The sequence below is a fragment of the Microcaecilia unicolor genome, chromosome 5 (genome assembly GCF_901765095.1).
Source record: "Microcaecilia unicolor chromosome 5, aMicUni1.1, whole genome shotgun sequence".
NCBI classification, from domain to species: Eukaryota; Metazoa; Chordata; class Amphibia; order Gymnophiona; family Siphonopidae; genus Microcaecilia; species Microcaecilia unicolor.
Window position 1 is genome coordinate 326798192 of NC_044035.1, and position 19094 is coordinate 326817285.

Here is a 19094-nt window from a genome sequence, read left to right on the forward strand (position 1 = left end):
AATACATGACAAATGGATGTAAAAGTGCAACATCCATTTTAAAAACTGAAACATCCAAACTATGGACAGGGTAAAATAAGGGACATGGACTTCTTTATGGCAGCAGCGGAATATCCATATTATAAAATGGCCAGACAGATATCCGTCTGGAGGAGTAGCCTAATGGTTAGAGCAATTGGCAGAGAACCAGAGGATGCTGGTTCAAATCCCATGGCAGCTATTAGTAATTTTCTTTAATTTTGTTTTTTTAATTGTGAGCCACCCAAGGACGCAAAATAACCTCTTAAATGAAAGTTGGACATCCATATTTTGGCTGCTCCCTAGTCTCAGCCAAAACACCCAGACAATGCCCCCTTGCAATATGGACATACTGTGGTTTTATAAAATTGGGATTTGGACATCTAAATGGCAGTTTTCAGATTTCCAAAACATGAATAGCTTCTAAAATAACCACCATAGTGCATTATGTGGGAAAGTTTACTTAAATTCATAAATAGTAAAATCCTGCAAAGTAGCTCATTTATGAATTTCATGAAAACTGGTCGATGAGTTCACAGATTGGTTTGCACAATAACTATAGCTCATTGAAGTATAATTATCTTTCCCAGCCAGCCGTGTGGAAGGTAATTCTATAAAGGGCACCTACAGATATGGCTGTGTTCAAATGTACATGGCTATTTTCTAAAGTGTGTGTAAGTGGGCATGCACGTTACAGAATACATGGGTACAAACAATCATGCCTATTTTTGGTAGGGTACATGGATATCCACCTGCATTTCCATGGCAGATGTGATGACATAATAAAAATGATAGCCTGTGGTAGGAAGCACAACATTGGAACTGCATAGATGCTCCTGCTGGCCAGGCGTTTCCTGAGACAAGGACACCATCTGTCCCAGTGCCTCTCCAGAGGAGAGATGCTGAGAAGATGGCCAGTCGCGTCAATAAGAGAGCCTCTAACCCCAAAGAAGTAACAGTCAACAGAGGGCAGAACTGGGAAGGGTGAAGTAGGCCAGAGGTGAATGGGAAACACTCCGTTGCATCTGACAATGTCTACATGCTATCAAAAAGTCCACATGCAAGTGATAGACAGGTGGTCCATAGACAAATCACCAACACTTAACACTTTCACTTATCAATTTAGTGAAATCAGGATTACATTGGGACTGGGGAATAGATATTAAGTGGAGGGTAGTACAAGGACAAGTTACATAAGTATTGCCATACTGGGACAGACCAAAGGTCCATCAAGCTCAGCATCCTGTTTCCAACAGTGGCCAATCCAGGTCACACAAATACCTGGCAAGATCCCAAAAAAACAAAACATTTTATACTTCTTATCCCAGAAATAATGGATTTTCCCCAAGTCCAATTTAATAATGGTCTATGGACTTTTCCTTTAGGAAGCCGTCCAAACCTTTTTTAAACTCTGCTAAGCTAACCGCCTTTACCACATTCTCTGGCAAAGAATTCCAGAGTTTAATTACACATTGAGTGAAGAAAACATTTTCTCCATTTTGTTTTAAATGTACTACTTTATAGCTTCATTGCATGCCCCCTAGTCCTAGTATTTTTGGAAAGCGTAAACAGACGCTTCAGGTCTACCCATTCTACTCTACTCATTATTTTATAGACCTCTATCATATCTCCCCTCAGCCATCTTTTCTCCAAGCTGAAGAGCCCCAGCCGCTTTAGTCTTTCCTCATAGGGAAGTCATCCCATCCCCTTTATCATTTTCGTCACCCTTTTCTGCACTTTTTCTAATTCCACTATATCTTTTTTGATGCAGCGACCAGAATTGAGCACAGTATTCGAGGTGCGGTTGCACCACGCAGCGATACAAAGGCATTATAACGTCCTCATTTTTGTTTTCCATTCCTTTCCTAATAATACATAACATTCTATTTGCTTTCTTAGCCACAGCAGCACACTGAGCAGAAGGTTTCAACGTATCATCAACGACGACACCTAGATCCCTTTCTTGGTCTGTGACTCCTAACGTGGAACCTTGCATGACGTAGCTATAATTCGAGTTCCTCTTTCACACATGCATCACTTTGCACTTGCTCACATTAAACGTCATCTGCCATTTAGACGCCCAGTCTCATAAGGTCCTCTTGTAATTTTTCACAATCCTCCCACGATTTAACAACTTTGAATAAATTTGTTTCGTCAGCAAATTTAATTACCTCACTAGTTACTCCCATCTCTAGGTCATTTATAAATATGTTAAAAAGTAGCTGTCCCAGCTCAGTCCCCTGGGGAACCCCACTAACTACCCTTCTCCATTGAGAATACTGGCCATTTCACCCTACTCTCTGTTTTCTATCTTTTAACCAGTTTTTAATCCACAATAGAACACTACCTCCTATCCCATGACTCTCCAATTTCCTCTGGAGTCTTTCATGAGGTACTTTGTAAAACGCCTTCAGAAAATCCAGATACACAATATCAACCGGCTCGCCTTTATCCACATGTTTGTTCACCCCTTCAAATAAATGTCATAGATTGGTGAAGCAAGATTTCCCTTCACTAAATCCATGCTGACTTGGTCTCATTAAGCCATGCTTTTGAATATGCTCTGTAATTTTGTTCTTTGTAATAGTCTCTTCCATTTTGCCTGGCACCAACGTCAGACTCACCGGTCTATAATCTCCCAGATCTCCTCTGGAACCTTTTTTAAAAATGGGCATTACATCCCTCCAATCTTCCGGTACCACGCTCGATTATAAGGATGAATTACATATTACTAACAATAGCTCCGCAAGTTCATTTTTCAGTTCTATACGTACTCTGGGATGAATACCATCCAGTCCAGGAGATTTGCTACTCTTCAATTTGTAGAACTGCCCCATAATGCTCATGAAAGATCTGGATTGCTTTTAGCTTATGGCATAGCCCTTGACAGGCATTGCCTAAAAAGAATGGAGTTTTAACCTTCTATCATTGCTACTATGCTGAAGGCCCCTCAATCATCCATTTCCTTAGTTTATGTGAGGGTTTAGAGAGTACTTGAGCACTGGTGCTGAGCTCATTACATTCCTTTGATCCTTTTATTTGCAGAAGGCCCTTGCTCTCATGCCCCTTAGCCCAGGTGAGGGTCCCTTATGGTGCTGGAGGAGGTGGGTCGGGAGGAGGGGCAGCACCAATGAACTCGGAAGTAAAATGGAGCCGCAAGTGTTGGTTGCCAGCCAGGTTTGCGGGACTGGTGCATGCTTCAGGCTGGTTAGCCTTCCTCCTGGGGCCGATGGAGAGTGAACAAGGGAGCAGTGTGGATGGTAATAGGACAGTAGAGTTCAGTGAGGGCAGAGGGGTTTATAGTTTGAGAATGAGTGAGAACTGACCATATACTGAATTGCCAAACAGCAGCACAATGTTGCTATATATATAACAGGTGTAAATGTGGGTACATACTTTCAGTGAGATTCATGTGCTTGACACATATGAATAATGTCATATGCACAAACTTTCTGGCCCCACCTAATGCACACCTTTCTCTGCCCCAAACATGGTTCTTTATAGGCACATGTACACACTATGATGGTTGTGCACATATGTTCCTCCTTTCCAGAATTATACTTTTTATTCCCTGCTGTTTGTGGCACCTGTCTGCTCCACAAACAGCACTTGGCACCTATCTATTATAGAATTATCCCCATAAAGGGTAATTTTATAACAGGGTGCCTAGGTTAATATTGCAGGAAGGCACCTATTTTTCCCTGTTATATAAAGACACTTAGGCAAGTATGAGTCTTCATAAAATACTAGGACAAATCCTGCAGCAATCTTGTCTAGATAAAGAGAAGGTTTAAATGTATGCATGTAGAGGAATGGCAGGTGGTGTACTGGTACGTGCATAAATGCATGGCAACTACCAAGTATAACCAATTGCAATTTCAAATTTTACATATTGGAGTCCTATACTACTACTACTACTACTATTTAGCATTTCTATAGCGCTACAAGGCATACGCAGCGCTGCACAAACATAGAAGAAAGACAGTCCCTGCTCAAAGAGCTTACAATCTAATAGCACAGGGATAGAAAACTGGGGAGGGAATTTCTGGCCTTTGCTGGAGACAGTGTGGGCAGCAGGGAGCGATGGAACATTTATAGTGGGAGTGCTCCGTGGTGCAGGCCTACTGGACTAAAATTTGGGCCCAAATAAAGGATTGGAGAGGAGAATATTAGGCGCATGATAAATTGGCCTGTTTACTTGGTTTGATTCCTCATAGCACTAGAGGAAGGGATTCCAAAAGGTATAGCCCACCTCTTGATTTTAGCAGCTAAAATGGGGATTGCGAGAGCTTGGAGGGGGGTTGGTGGCCCAGCATTGGTGACAAGGCATACAGCCCTCCGGGAAATCAGACTTTGTGATAGGGTGACTTTGGAACTAAGAGGGAGGTGGCAGGACCAACAACAACAGTGGCACACGGTAGAGATTTGAAACAGGTTCACTTAGGGATTATTGATCATCCCTCAGAAGTGACTGGAGTTTGAAAGGGGGAACCTGCTCAGTGGGAGGCTTTTCTCAAGCCTTTAGAATGGTTTCAGTGAAATCAGTGGGACTCCGCTGGTGCACCACAAGCACCCACAGTAGAGCAGTTGGGGATGTGTTTTCAGGGAGTAGGGTAGGGGTTAGGAGGGAGATGGGCAGAGCCGTAACGAGGGGAGCTGACACCCGGGGCGGGTCGCTGCTGTGCACCCCCCTCTCGGAGCGCATACCTGCGGCGAGGGACGGGCGGGAGGGCCGATCCGCCCCGACTGCACGTTGCTGGGGTGTGTCGGCTCCGCGCTGGTTCACTGCTCTCTCTGTCCCGGAACAGAAAGTAACCTGTTCCGGGGCAGAGAGGGCAGTGCACCAGCGCGGAGCCGACACCCCCCCAGTGGCGTGCACCCGGGGCGAACCGCCCCCCCTTCCTACGCCACTGGAGATGGGTGGAGGTAGTCTAAACAAGAGAGGGAGTTAAGAACTTGTCAGCAGAGGCTTGGTTCTTGAGTACCCTTTACTAGTTTGTTTTGTCTTGTTTATCGGTTTGTAAAGGGGTATGTGGCACGGGAGATTAGTCATTCCTGGCCTGGGGATACTTCAGCCTTTATGTCAATAGGGAAGGTGTTGGTCCAAGACAGGTGTTCAGGTTTCTGTTTGTATTATGATATTTATACCCTGTACTGTTTGGATTGCACTAGAAAAGTTCAATAACATTTATAGTTTAAAAAAATGTATGCATGTATTTTGTAAAATACATATGTAAATAAATAAATGCAATGTATGCATGTATTTTGTAAAATACATATGTAAATCATGACTCCACCTAAACTCTATCCCTGAATGTGCCTACTGTACGAGTGTACACCAGCTTGCATTGCACCTACTTTTAGGCATGACCTAATTTTATGAGTCCATTTAGAGCCAGATTCTATATATGGCACTTTAAAAAATCTGTGCGGAAAACATTTCCACTTAAGTGTATTCTATAAGCGGAGCCTAGATTTAGGTGCAGTATATAGAATGCGCTTAGTCAATATCCTAGCACCTAGAACTACACACACCCATTTACACCAACGAAAACATGGCATAAATCTTAGCACATAGATTTAGGTGCAGACAACCATATTCTATAACAACGCATGTAAATTTTGAAACGCCCATGAAATGCCCATTTCCCTGTCCATAACCATGCCCCTTTTTGCCTACACACATTAAAATTTAGGCGCATTGCATTTATTTATTTATTACATTTGTACCCCGTGCTTTCCCACACATGGCAGGCTCGATGCAGCTTACATAGAACAATATAAAGAATTACAAAGTCGTAAGAAGAATATACAGTTTGTGGTAAACGCAAAACTAATGGGGTTAACGGATAAGTAAGTAAACATAGGAGGATTACAGAAAGAGCAGGGTACAAATGTAATAAATAAATAATAAAATACACTTAGGGGATTGTGCACATAAATTCTAATTATTGCCAATAAGTGCTCATTATTGCTTGTTTAGTGCTATTAACAATGCTTATTGACTTATGAAGCCAATTAAGTTATTCACATTGATACTGGATTTTGGTGCAGAATGATAATCGCGCTATATAGAATCCAGGGGTTAGTGCATAAATCAGTATTGTATGCATAGAAATGGTTTAGAAAATTATCCTTTATACTCATTTGAATCTACAGCAAATTTACACAGGAAAGAGGCAGCTAGCTGCTAATCTTTAGGAAATCCCAGGGGGTTAGTACATTGATTCTCAAAGAGACTTCTGTTATGTCTCATTTGCATATGAGTATATAATGTCAGTGTAACTGTTTCATGTCACATAACTTTGATAGCGCTGGGCAGACTTATACGGTCTGTGCCAGAGCCGGTGGTTGGGAGGCGGGGCTGGTGGTTGGGAGGCGGGGATAGTGCTGGGCAGACTTATACGGTCTGTGCCCTGAAGAGCACAGGTACAAATCAAAGTAGGGTATACACAAAAAGTAGCACACATGAGTTGTCTTGTTGGGCAGACTGGATGGACCGTGCAGGTCTTTTTTCTGCCGTCAACTACTATGTTACTATGTTACAATATATGATGAATGGTAAATCAGTTTCATGTTACAAGGTAGTATACCCAAGCTCGGTGATGCACAACTAGTTCTTATACCCTTTCCGTGCCAATCTGTTTTTCATAATATACACTCTATCTAGATAAAAGTGAGCCCCCAAAACGTTTTGCAATAACAAATTCAAACTTGCACCAAATTAATTAAATTTTTACATGGACAAAGTGACATCTATTTGCATCACTGATGCCAAATTACATAGGAATCCCTTGCCCTGTTTGAGATTTTTAATTTTTACAAACTACTGTCACAAATCTCAGTTTCCAACATGACTTAATTACTTACTTGCTTACGTCATCTGTGATAACATTTTGTTTATCAATGCACAATGACATCAAAAGAAGATTGAGTTTTAATTAAAATACTCAGAGTTGAAAAAGGATACAGCGCTAAAAGATCAGAGTTTAACATTTGGACTGTGCAGGTTGATATTAACTGTGCTAGAACCGCTAACTTTTCGGTAGTGTTATTTAAAATTTGACATCTCAGTAATGTTAAGGTGGATTTCTATGAAACCATGCATCATTGTTTGAAATAGATGTCGCTTTATGCACAAAAAACATTTTAATTAATTCTGTGCATGTTTCTGGTTGTTACTGCAATATGTTTCAAGGGCTCACTTTTTTTCTGACACAGTGTATATGTATTATGCATAATTAGGGATGTAACTCATGCATATTAGGGGTATCCAAAAACCAGAGCATCTGGTAGAGGGAAGTGTGATGATTACTACTTTGAGTACCACCACCCTAGGCTATTTTTGCTATTAACATCAAAAATAAAATTTTGTTGATCCATCCAAGTATTATCCTTTGCAGAGTTATGATGTACCCTCTTCCAGTGTGTGTATAAGAGAATTCATAAAAAAGAAACGAAGAATTCGTAAAGAATTCACAAAAGAAGAAATAAACTATCTTGAGGATGGTGTAAAGAAACTTGGACACCATTGGAATTCAATCTTGTGGTCTTACCCTTTTCAAGAAGGACGAACAAATGTGGATCTAGCCAGAAAGTATCAAAAGCTACAGGTAGAAAAGGAATTCAACTTGTGTTTTCATGTCCCTGCCTTTTTAATCCATGAATCTGAGATGTTTTAGTCTAGTGGAATCAAAAAGGTACATGGTGGAAAATAATTTCTTTAGACACCATATAAATGAGAAAATGTTATTTTCACTGTAAGTCAGAGCTCTTGTGTATGTTTAAAAAGAAATATCTTCCCATTGTCAGTACTTACACCCACAGTGGCTACTTGAGGGATTTTTTCCATTCATTCATATGTTAGCTTATTGTTGAAATGTATTCATTTCTTATCTTTCCCACACTACTACTATTACTACTCCTACTTATCTTTTCTGTAGTGCTATTGGATGTACACAGCGCTGTACACTTGAGCATGAAGAGACAGTCCCTGCTCGACAGAGCTTACAATCTAATCAGGACAAACAGGACATATAATGGATAAGGAATTTCCTAAGGTTGGAATGATAAAACAGACTTATGTACTGAACAAGTGAATGGGGGTTAGGAGTTAAAAGCAGCCTCAAAAATGTGGCCTTTTAACCTAGATTTCAAGACTGCCAGAAAAGGAGTTCGATGTGCTGGCTCAGGAAGTCTATTCCAGGCATATGGTGCAGCAAGATACAAGGAACGGAGTCTGGAGTTGGCATTGGAGGAGAAGGGTACAGATAAGAGATTTAGCCAATGAACAGAGTTCCTGGGGAGGAGTGTAGGGAGAGATAAGAGTAGATAGTTACTGATGAGATACAGAGTGAATGCACTTGTAAGTCAATAAGTGGAGTTTAAACTGTATGCAGAAATGGTCAGGGAGCCAATGAAGTGACTTGGAGAGGGCTAATATGAGCATAGCGACACTGGTGGAATATAAGTTGTGCAGCAGAATTTTTACCTACCTATAGATTTTTATTCCTCCCCTCCCTCCAATCTTTTAGTCTCCATCATTCATCTACGTACCAGATTTTTACTTTCTGCGCTTACCTCCCTAGTACTCACATTCTTGCCTGTCTTATTCTTCTTCAGTCTCCTATTTCCTGTTTTTCACCCACTTTCGAGTCTCCTATTTTCACCCTTTGTATTCATTGCCTCCCCAGTTTATAAGTCTCTACCTCTCATCGAATACCAACACCAGCTCCTTCCATGTCATTCATCCCCTCTCCCGCAACGGCCCCTTTTATGTCTTATCTCCTTATTCAGGCTCCCATGTCTCCTTTTACCTTCCCTGTTTATACCCGTTCTCACCTCCTTCAAAGATCTGTCCCATTCTTTTGTCCCTCACCTTCTTTGCAACACTCCCTGTTTTCCCCTTTCCCTATCATCCTTTGATTCTGCGTCTTCTCCCTTTCTCTAGCATCCATTCACCTACCTGCTTCTCCAGTATTTATGTACCCTTATCTTTCTTCCACCTTAAATCCATTACCCATGCCTCTGCCTCTCTTGCTTCTTCCCTCCCCCACACTGTATCTGTCATCCTCTTCCTTCTCCAAGCCACTGCATCAGCCCCAAACCCTTTATATTCCATCCACTCCTTCCCAGACCCCAGCACTCATGCCTAGCATCTCTCACCCCATCCCCAACTCTACCCTTTTTCTCTGCTCCAGCCCTTGCATCAGCCCCCTTTTGCTATTCCCAGCCACTGTTTGATAGCTCCTAAATCAGGGCCATCTCCTTGCCTCTAATCAGAGCCATTTCTAAGCCCCAACCCTCTTCTTCCACCCACCCCTTTTTCAATTCCCAGCTCCCGACCAGCCCAGTTCTGCCACCTACCCCAGCTCCAGCTCTTGTCCTCTTCTGTCACCTGCTCCCCCTTTTAACCCCCAGCTTCAGCCTCGGAGCCCTTTTACCACTCTACCCCTTTTCATCTCCAGCCCCCTTCTCCCACCTGGTGCTTCCCTTTTCAACCCCCAGCTCTAGCCTCAGTGCCTTTCAGCCCCCAGCTCTAGCCCCAGCCCATAGCCCTTTTCTCCTACCAGCCCTGCATTTAAAAATCACTTGCATAGCGATGGGAGCATCTCTTTTTGATGCCACCACTCTGCCTACCTGCCTTCGGTTTTGCTGCTGGTGCCACACTAAAGACTAACTACTTCCTGTTTAACAGGAAGTAGTTAATCTATCTAATGCGGAAAGTAGCCAGACTGGAAGGAAGGCAGGCAGAGTGGTGACTGTGGAAAGAAATGTTCCCATCGCTCTGCAAGTGATTTTTAAATGCAAGGCTGGTGGGAGAAGGAGGCTGAAAAGAGGGGAGACGTTCAGGTGGGAAAGCTTTCTCCTCGGACACACATGCTGCACAGGATTGGCACAGGATGGCAGCTTTTGGTTCCCCAAACATCAGTGCCCCCTGCCTCATTTACCTTTCTAAACATGTTGCACAGGCCCTGGAAAGGCCCATGTAAGGGATAGGGAAATCTTTTGAGAAACTGCTACTTATGCTTGCCACCTGTTCCTCTCTGGGTATTGAGCCAGCCATGATAACATCAAACGTAGGTTAATTGGGGATGGTGCCAGGGAGCTCTTGTTGACAGTAGGGTGTTGTGGCTGTGTATGTTTGTCCCCAGCAGATCTGCATTGCGTGTCCAGGTGTGGGGCTCCGCAGTCGGAGCAAGCATGCTGAAACCTGCACGCATTCCACGTACAGTTAGTAATGTTGAACTGCTTGCATATTCTTTTGCTGACCATAGATTTAGGTCTTGAGGTGGAGGCAGAGTTTGAAGATAGGAACCTGACTGGGCTAAATGGCCTGTATGAAGTCATTTCATCTAATCATAGATCGACTACCCTATGACACCAAGAGATGGATGGGTACTCTGCCATAGTCTTCATGAATTTGATGTCAGTCTCCATACATTTTATGTGCTCATGTGATAGTGTCTAAATATCTTATGAGATGGGGGCTCATCTCTGGTTCTTTTTCTATGATCACGCTCATGAATATATGAAAGGCTGAAACCAGTTAGCAATGGATTTAAATATCTTGCATATATGGGCTGTCGTGACATTTGTGTTCCTTATCCTCCTCATCCCCGTTACATCATCCTGGTCCCTGATGAGAAGGGAAAACATATCAATAAACTCATAATTCCAAATTTTTTGTTTCATCTTTTGTGGCACCCCTTTTGCCAGGGACTTGACACCACTGTCGCACTTGGTTGACCCTGTATCAGTGCAGCTCCTGAATGAGGTCCTCAATGCTCTGATCCTCGTGCTCAACCCTCTTAGTGCCATGCTTGGCCTGTAGTCCCGTTGTCTTGGCCCAAGATGCTGCTGCAGACCTGGAGGCTTGCATGCTGGATCCCTTTGCTGGGGCCACTGCACTAGTGCACTTTGCTTGATCAGCATTCTTTGAAGGGGGCATAGCTGCACAACAACTCTATAAGGAATGAGAGGGTTAGATAATTGTCAACTGCTAGTACACTCAGATCCACATTTCAACAGTCCATTACCAACCCCCACTTTGATACATTATATAAGACTCAATAAGTATTGTGCATGCGCATACATCCACCCCAGTGTACATCCATACATCCTTGCACCATGCCTCCTTTTGTTTTTTGGTATGTGTGATACAATTTGCACCGTAAATGGCTTATAAAATAACATACTATGAATTGATATGCGTATAGAGATAAAACTTTCTTTTTTTTAAATCAATTGCGTACATGTGGAGGGGCATAATCGAACGGGACGCCCAAGTTTTCCTGGGGCCGTCCTCGCAGGACATCCCCGCAAAGGGGTGGGGAAACCCGTTTTTTCGAAACAAGATGGGCGGCCATCTTTTGTTTCGATAATACGGTTGGGGACGCCCAAATCTCCACATTTAGGTCGATCTTAGAGATGGTCGTCCCCAATTTTCGGCAATAATGGAAACCGAGGACGCCCATCTCAGAAATTACCAAATCCAAGCCATTTGGTCATGGGAGGAGCCAGCATTCATCATATGCCAGGACACCAACCGGGCACCCTAGGGGGCACTGCACTGGACTTCATAAATTGCTCCCAGGTGCATAGCTCCCTTACCTTGTAGGCTGAGCCCCCCCAACCCCCCCAAAACCCACTCCCCACAACTGTACACCACTACCATAGCCCTAAGGGGTGAAGGGGGCACCTACATGTGGGTACAGTGGGTTTCTGGTGGGTTTTGGAGGGCTCACATTTACCACCACAAATGTAACAGGTGGGGGGGGGATGGGCCTGGGTCCGCCTGCCTGAAGTGCACTGCACCCACTAAAACTGCTCCAAGGACCTGCATACTGCTGTCATGGAGCTGGGTATGACATTTGAGGCTGGCAAAAAAAATTTTAAGTTTTATTTTTGAGGGTGGGAGGGGGTTGGTGACCTCTGGGGGAGTAAGGGGAGGTCATCCCCAATTCCCTCCGGTTGTCATCTGGTCAGTTCGGGCACCTTTTTGAGGCTTGGTCGCAAGAAAAAATGGACCAAGTAAAGTCGGCCAAGTGCTCGTCAGGGACGCCCTTCTTTTTTCCATTATCGGCCGAGGACGCCCATATGTTAGGCACGCCCCAGTCCCGCCTTCACTACGCTGCCGACACACCCCCGGGAACTTTGGTCATCCCCGCGACGGAAAGCAGTTGAGGGCGCCCCAAATCGGCTTTCGATTATGCCGATTTGGGCACCCCTGAGAGAAGGACGCCCATCTCCCGATTTATGTCGGAAGATGGGGCACCCTTCTCTTTCGAAAATAAGCCTGATAACATAGTCTGAAGTAATATAATTCAGTTTATACATGCAATGGAAATAAAACAAAACGCATCTATATTGCTTCGTCAACACTTGACAAAAGAATGGCACCAAAACGTTCCCACAAAAAATCCGTCAAAACTTAAACGCCAATTTGTGGAAAAAGGTGCACACTGAATGCAACATCCATACACAAAACTGTCCACGTGTCAGGAGGAAAGGGACCTCAGAAAGCACAAAGTGTTTTAGTGCCACTGTTTGTAAATGTGGCTTTACATTACTTTTAGCTCCAATTCAAGCATCAGTCCCTCAAAACCTCCTAAAGTTTAATTCTGCGACTTGTTGCTGGTCTCCCATTAAAAAATCTATACCATTGAAATATTTATCTTTGTTTAGTCCTTATTCATCTTCCTTCAAAATATCTATTCGTTCATACTTGTTGCACGCCATGGTTATTCTTAACACTTTCACTTCCAAAGCAGCAATAGCAAAATGAAATAACTGGTGATACTTATCTTAACAGTAAAAGGAATCCCAACATGCACCATTTCACCGAGGCTTTGTCAGGGGAAAAAACTATCACCTGCAAAAAAAATAAGAACCAGCATAATTGTAGTGTGAATGAAACATATTTTCATACAAAAATTCAAAGAATATAAGGCTCACTATAGCACTGCTGATCATCATCCATCTGCAGAAAATGGTGTCGGCGTTGTTCAGCAAACACTTTCCCTTCACCTTATGTAGTACGTCAACTACTACGTCAGAGCTGACATCTGACAAAACTTTATTATAACACGCTGGTACTTTAAAAGAAAGAAACCAAATTGATGTTAGAATTCAACCTCTCGGGTTCCAAAGATTTTAAACAGAAAATCCAGAATTGCTTTTGCTGCAATAACAGCTTGTCTCTCTTGCCCAATCTTGCGGTAGGGCTATATGAGACTGTTATCTGTTTATTCTACCCCGTCTATTGCAATTGAGATATTCATGTGGGCCTATTGAAGTTGATTTATTGTATTCAATTAGTGTGCATCTTTTTCCACAATTGGAGTTTTCAGTATTGAAAACCAAAATGGCAGCTCCCCTTGGTCAAAGCAAGATGGCTGATAATGCCCTTGTGAAGACACTTAATATGGCTGCCTACCACTCTCCATCTACATGCCACACTTAAGATGGCCACCATGGCTTATGGGAATGCTTGCTGTGATCTCTGCATGGTGCCGCCACTCCGCATTGCAAAACAGCTCCAATCCCTGAGCCAACCCTGCAGCAATTGTGCCAGAGAGCACAGGCAAACCTCCCCACATAATCTACCCTGTAACAAGAGCACTAGAGAAAATGGGCCAAGATCGAACAGGCAAGCCTGAAAGGGCAGAGCAACCTGGGGGAGATCGCAACCACGAGGAAACAAAATGCAACTGGAAGGAGCATGATGCAGCAGCTATGCACGAGGCCAGATCCCACTCTGCCAACCTGGGAGATTGTGTGGAGGTGTTCCCAACTGGCTCACAGAATTGAGCAGGAACACAAGTAGACTGCATTCCTCACGCCATTAACTAACTCACTCTTCTCGCGATGCTGACTGCCCCTTTTTTGTTTAAGGACCAAGACCCTGTGCACAGATACAGTGACCTGCCTGGACATGTTGCCCTTCCATAGCCCATTGGTGCAGCCTGGAGCTAAAGAATGAGCCCAAAACTCATTGCAGCTTAAAGGTGAGTATGGAATTTTCTTTTTCCCTTGTTTCCAGTGGTTTTGTGCTGTCTTTGTCTGCACAGGTTCTTGCTGTCTCCAGCACACTCCTAGACAATAGCACCAGAGTATAGTGACCAGAAAATTTAATACTGCCACCCCCATTTGTCCCTCCCCTTCTGCCTGTCCCCATCGACTTGTACCTACCCACCCATTCCACTGCCTCCTTGAAGCCCATTCTCCTTTACTTGCTGCTCCGTACTGACACTCTCTTTGTGTCAGGCCCATTCTAACTGTGGACAAGCCTCTTTTCTCTGTTTAGCATCATGTCCCTGCCCCTGTCCCTGTCCCCACCACCCCATCCTCCCTCTACCTTCTTCCCCATCCACTCACTGATCCATATTCACCATAATCAGCTCTCCCTCTGGAGTTTGTTACTTAATGTTGGAATGGATATTACAAACATAAAATATCCCTCCCTCCCCTATTGAACATTTCCCTGCACTTCCCCCTCGAACTAGAGAAATGACAACACCCCTGCAGACGTACTATTTCTTTATCTAAATCTCCCAAACCAAATACTTAATTTCTCCATGCCATCTTCATATACACAGATCTCCCTGTAATTAGCAGTCTAAGATCAAGCCAACTAAACCAGGTAATAGTCCAGCTCTCAAGTAAGGCTGTATCTCTATCTGCTCAGCTTCCTAAACTCTCAGAGGTCTTCCAAGTAAGTTTGCGATTTTTCTGTACTAACTGCCATGAACCAGCCAGCTGCTGGACAGAAGAAGCTGTCAGAGTTTTAGCCCACTCAGGTAAATTACTACAGCCGAAACTATAACTGCTCAAGTGCTTGCTATGCCTCTGCCACAGTTCACACCTTTCTGGATCTTCCTTCAACTGTAATCCATAAGCCAAGAGGGTACAACCATTTGTACCACTATTTGAAATGCTGCAAATAGAAGGTGAACTCTTTAAGTTCTCGTCGTTTTTGGAAAATGGAATGTGCCAAATCCTGATAGATTGTTACTTAAAGCCTGCCAGCTAAAAGAAGTAGTCTGGGAGGATTGTAAAATAACATTCTCTCCAAGAGTATAGTCACTAAAAAAGACGACATCATCTCGTTCAGATCACAAGGGGGCATTTCAAAGGCAGGTTTAGGGTGTGCCTAGCACTTAGAGGTTTTACAGCCATAATGGAACAAGACTAAAACCAAGACGTTTTGGTCTAGACCTGTTTTCAGAATGAATAAGACACAAAAAGGTGCCCTAGATGACCACTGGAGGTAATCAGGGGTGACCCCCCCCCCAATACTCCCCCAGTGTTCACTGACCCCCTCCCACTCCCCCAAAAAGTTAATAAAAATAAGACCAGCCTTTATGACAGGCTCAAATGTTAAAGTCAGGTCTATTAGAGCAGCATGCTGGTCCTGGTCCCTATCTTCCTCTAACTGTCACACGTGTGGTGGAAACTGTGATCCCTCCCAAAGTCACCAAAACCCTACTGTACCCACATATAGGTGCCCCCTTCACCTATAAGGGCTATTGTAGTGGTGTACAGTTGGGGGGTTGGGGGCTTTTGGTGGGTTTTAGAGGGCTCAGGGACAAGGGAGCAAAGGTGAGATGCGTACCTTGAAGCATTTTCATGAAGTGCACAGAAGTGCCTCCTAAGGTGCCCCATTGCTCTCCTGGGATGTCTACTAAAAATGCTGGCTCCTACATCCCAATGGCATGAATTTCTATGTTTTGTACTTAATTCAGTTTTTTGTTTTAAATGGACAAAAAAAAAACCCCGTCCAAAGCACAAAACCTTGTTTGAAACAGTATTTTTAAAAAAAGATAGACATTTTTCTTTTTTGAAAGTGACCTTCTTTCCAATTCGGATTTTGGATGTTTTGTGCGGAACGTCCAAAATTGGACTTAGACGTCATATTGAAAATATCCATCGACATCACTTTATTACCATGAGTAATTAAATCCCTGAAAATGACAAGCCCTATTTATTAGCTAGAAAGAAGTAAAGCAGCTTGATTTTTCATTAACTTTAGGGAACAAATCAGTACTATTCAAAATACAGTGCACAGGCTACTTGGCAATCTTATACATCAAGCTAAGTCCTATTTTGCACTCTCAAAAAATCGAAATAAAAGACTTTATTATTTTTAATGATTGTTAATAAAAATAAATGTATATTATTCTCTTTCTTGAATTTTATGGATCACAAATCTGTTTTGTTTTAATACAGAGAAATGAAAATAAGAATCAAACACTACGGGGCTCCTCAGTGAAGAACTTAGACCCTGAAGATTAACTTTCTCCTAAAGAACTGTGCAGTTGTATGTTTAGCATATCCATAACATTGTACATATTAAAAATAAAGGGTTTTCAGAAGAATATACATGTATCAACTTATTGCCATGTACAGCTCCTCACAATTTCCAAAGTAATTTAAGCAATACAAGACATAATTAAGTTAAAGGAGAAATAGTGGCATGCCTTTATCCGTTCCCATGTTCTTAAGAGAAAGTGATGGAGTACTTCTCTACAGGTGTGAACAGCAAGGATAAAAGTATATTCTTGTGCTCATCACAACACACAAGCTCCAATAATTAAAAGGAATTTCACCAGCTGAAAGATGTAAAATGAAAAGAGTAGGAGAATGGATGGTGGTTACTCTCTATTGCTATGCAGTAAAATACAAGTTTGTATCTTGAGGTCTTGCATTAAATTTTATAAATACACTGGAATATCTGTCCAAATAAATATGATTATTTGCTCACTGAAAAATGTAGCTGGCCACTGAAGGCAACAATGGTACCCAAATAATGAAGACCTAGTTCTACCAGCAATGTGCAGACAATTGGTTCCATATAAAGGGGGCCTTTTATAAAGCCACGTTAACGTTTTTAGCTTGCGGTAAAAATCAGCTGGTGGTAAACGCTAAGATGCCCATAGAAATATAATAGGCATCTCAGCATTTACCGCCCGCTGATTTTTACTGAGAGCTAAAAATGCTACAGCAGCTTTGTAAAAGACCCCCCAAATGATGGATGTTTCTGTAGGCGTTGACAGATTTCCCCATGTGCTTGACAATCTTTATTGCAGCTGCTTTTATAAAGTGGTTTTGTACAGGTCATTGTTGATAGTTACATTACCTAAGAACAGGTTAGGTGTTATTTAAGTTAATATATAGTAAATGTACATTAGATTACTTCTAATTTATAGTATTGTGTTTGATATTTAGTACATTTTTTAAATAAAGGCCATCACAAAAATCTATATCATGTATCATTTATTGGTTTTACTATACTGTCTCTATTTGCAATGTGAGCCAGAATGTTTTACAATAGTCAAATACAATACATAAAACATAGTAAATAAAGGGATTCCATAAAATAATAGGAAAGTAAACCAAACATCTAATTCAAACATAAGATAGCACACACTTCCAAAATCAAAAATATCAAATCAACAGATATGATCTAACATTTCTTCGTTGCAGGGTGTCTGCTGAAGATTTTTTTTTTCTTATTAACATCATAGAGGGCAAATACTAATTGAAAGAGATGGGTTTTCAATGCAGTACAGAATAAGGTATACGATATCTCTAATTGAAAAGATAACGGAAGTGAATTCCACAAAGCCAGAGAAAGTAAAAAAGCTGAAGTGCGTGTGGATTCCCATCTGGCCTTAGTAGGAAATAGTAAAAACAATCTGTTGTCAGTGAGTGACCGAAGAATACGTGTCAAAGTGTAAGGAATGGTTAAGGTCACCAGGTATGAAGGAATAGAAGTGGGCAGAGCTTTGTATGTCAATATTAAAACCTTGTATTTAACTTGAATTCAATTGGAAGCCAATGTAAATGCTGAAGAAGAGGAGAGACCCTATCATAACATAGTAGATGATGGCAGAAAAAGACCTGCACGGTCTATCCAGTCTGCCCAACAAGATAAACTCATATGTGCTACTTTTTGTGTATACCTTACCTTGATTTGTATCTGTCATTTTCAGGGCACAGACCGTATAAGTCTGCCCAGCACTATCCCTGCCTCCCAACCACTGGCTCTGACTCTGCCCAGCACTATCACCGCCTCCCAACCACCAGCCCCGCCTCCCACCACCGGCTCTGCCACCCAATCTCGGCTAAGCTTCTGAGGATCCGTTCCCTCAGAACAGGATTCCTTTGTTTATCCCACGCATGTTTGAATTCCGTTACTGTTTTCCTCTCCACCACCTCCCGTGGGAGAGCATTCCAAGCATCCACCACTCTCTCCGTGAAAAAAATACTTCTTGACATTTTTCTTGAGTCTGCCCCCCTTCAATCTCATATCATGCCCTCTAGTTCTACCGCCTTCCCATCTACGGAAAAGGTTCGTTTGCGGATTAATACCTTTCAGATATTTGAATGTCTGTATCATATCACCCCTGTTTCTCCTTTCCTCCAGGGTATACATGTTCAGGTCTGCAAGTCTCTTCTCATGCGTCTTGTAATGCAAATCCCATACCATTCTTGTAGCTTTTCTTTGCACCACTTCAATTCTTTTTACCTTAGCAAGATACGGCCTCCAGAACTGAACACAATACTCCAGGTGGGGCCTCACCAACGACTTATACAGGGGCATTAAAACCTCTTTTCTTCTGCTGGTCACTCCCCTCTCTATACAGCCTAGCAACCTTCTACTTACGGCCACCGCCTTGTCACACTGTTTCGTCGCCTTCAGATCCTCAGATACTATCACCCCAAGATCCCTCTCCCCGTCCGTACCTGTCAGACTCTCACCGCCTAACACATACGTGCCCCGTGGATTTCTACACCCTAAGTGCATCACTTTGCATTTCTTCGCATTGAATTTTAATTGCCAAACCTTCGATCATTCTTCTAGCTTCCGCAGATCCTTTCATGTTTTCCACTCCCTCCCGGGTGTCCACTCTGTTACAAATCTTAGTATCATCCGCAAAAAGGCAAACTTTACCTTCTAACCCTTCAGCAATGTCACTCACAAATATATTGAACAGAATCGGTCCCAGCACCGATCCCTGAGGCACTCCACTACTCACCTCATCATATCTGGATACCCAACAAATAATGCA

The 19094-nt window shown here is 42.7% G+C and overlaps 1 protein-coding gene across 12 annotated transcripts in view; it reads left to right on the plus strand.

The window, feature by feature from the left end:
• The window catches only part of TERB1 (telomere repeat binding bouquet formation protein 1), a 241566-nt gene extending 224652 nt beyond the window's left edge, over positions 1-16914 (plus strand). For 11 of the 12 annotated variants that reach the window (XM_030204477.1, XM_030204483.1, XM_030204474.1 and 8 more), the window contains 2 exons: positions 7422-7631; positions 16249-16914. In XM_030204477.1, coding sequence (XP_030060337.1) covers positions 7422-7631; positions 16249-16314 — 276 coding nt within the window. In that variant the 3' untranslated portion in view covers positions 16315-16914. Of the gene's footprint in view, positions 1-7421; positions 7632-13914; positions 14028-16248 lie in introns of all 12 variants that reach the window. The other variant, XR_003942250.1, reaches the window with a different exon arrangement.
• The last annotated feature ends 2180 nt before the right edge of the window (positions 16915-19094 follow it).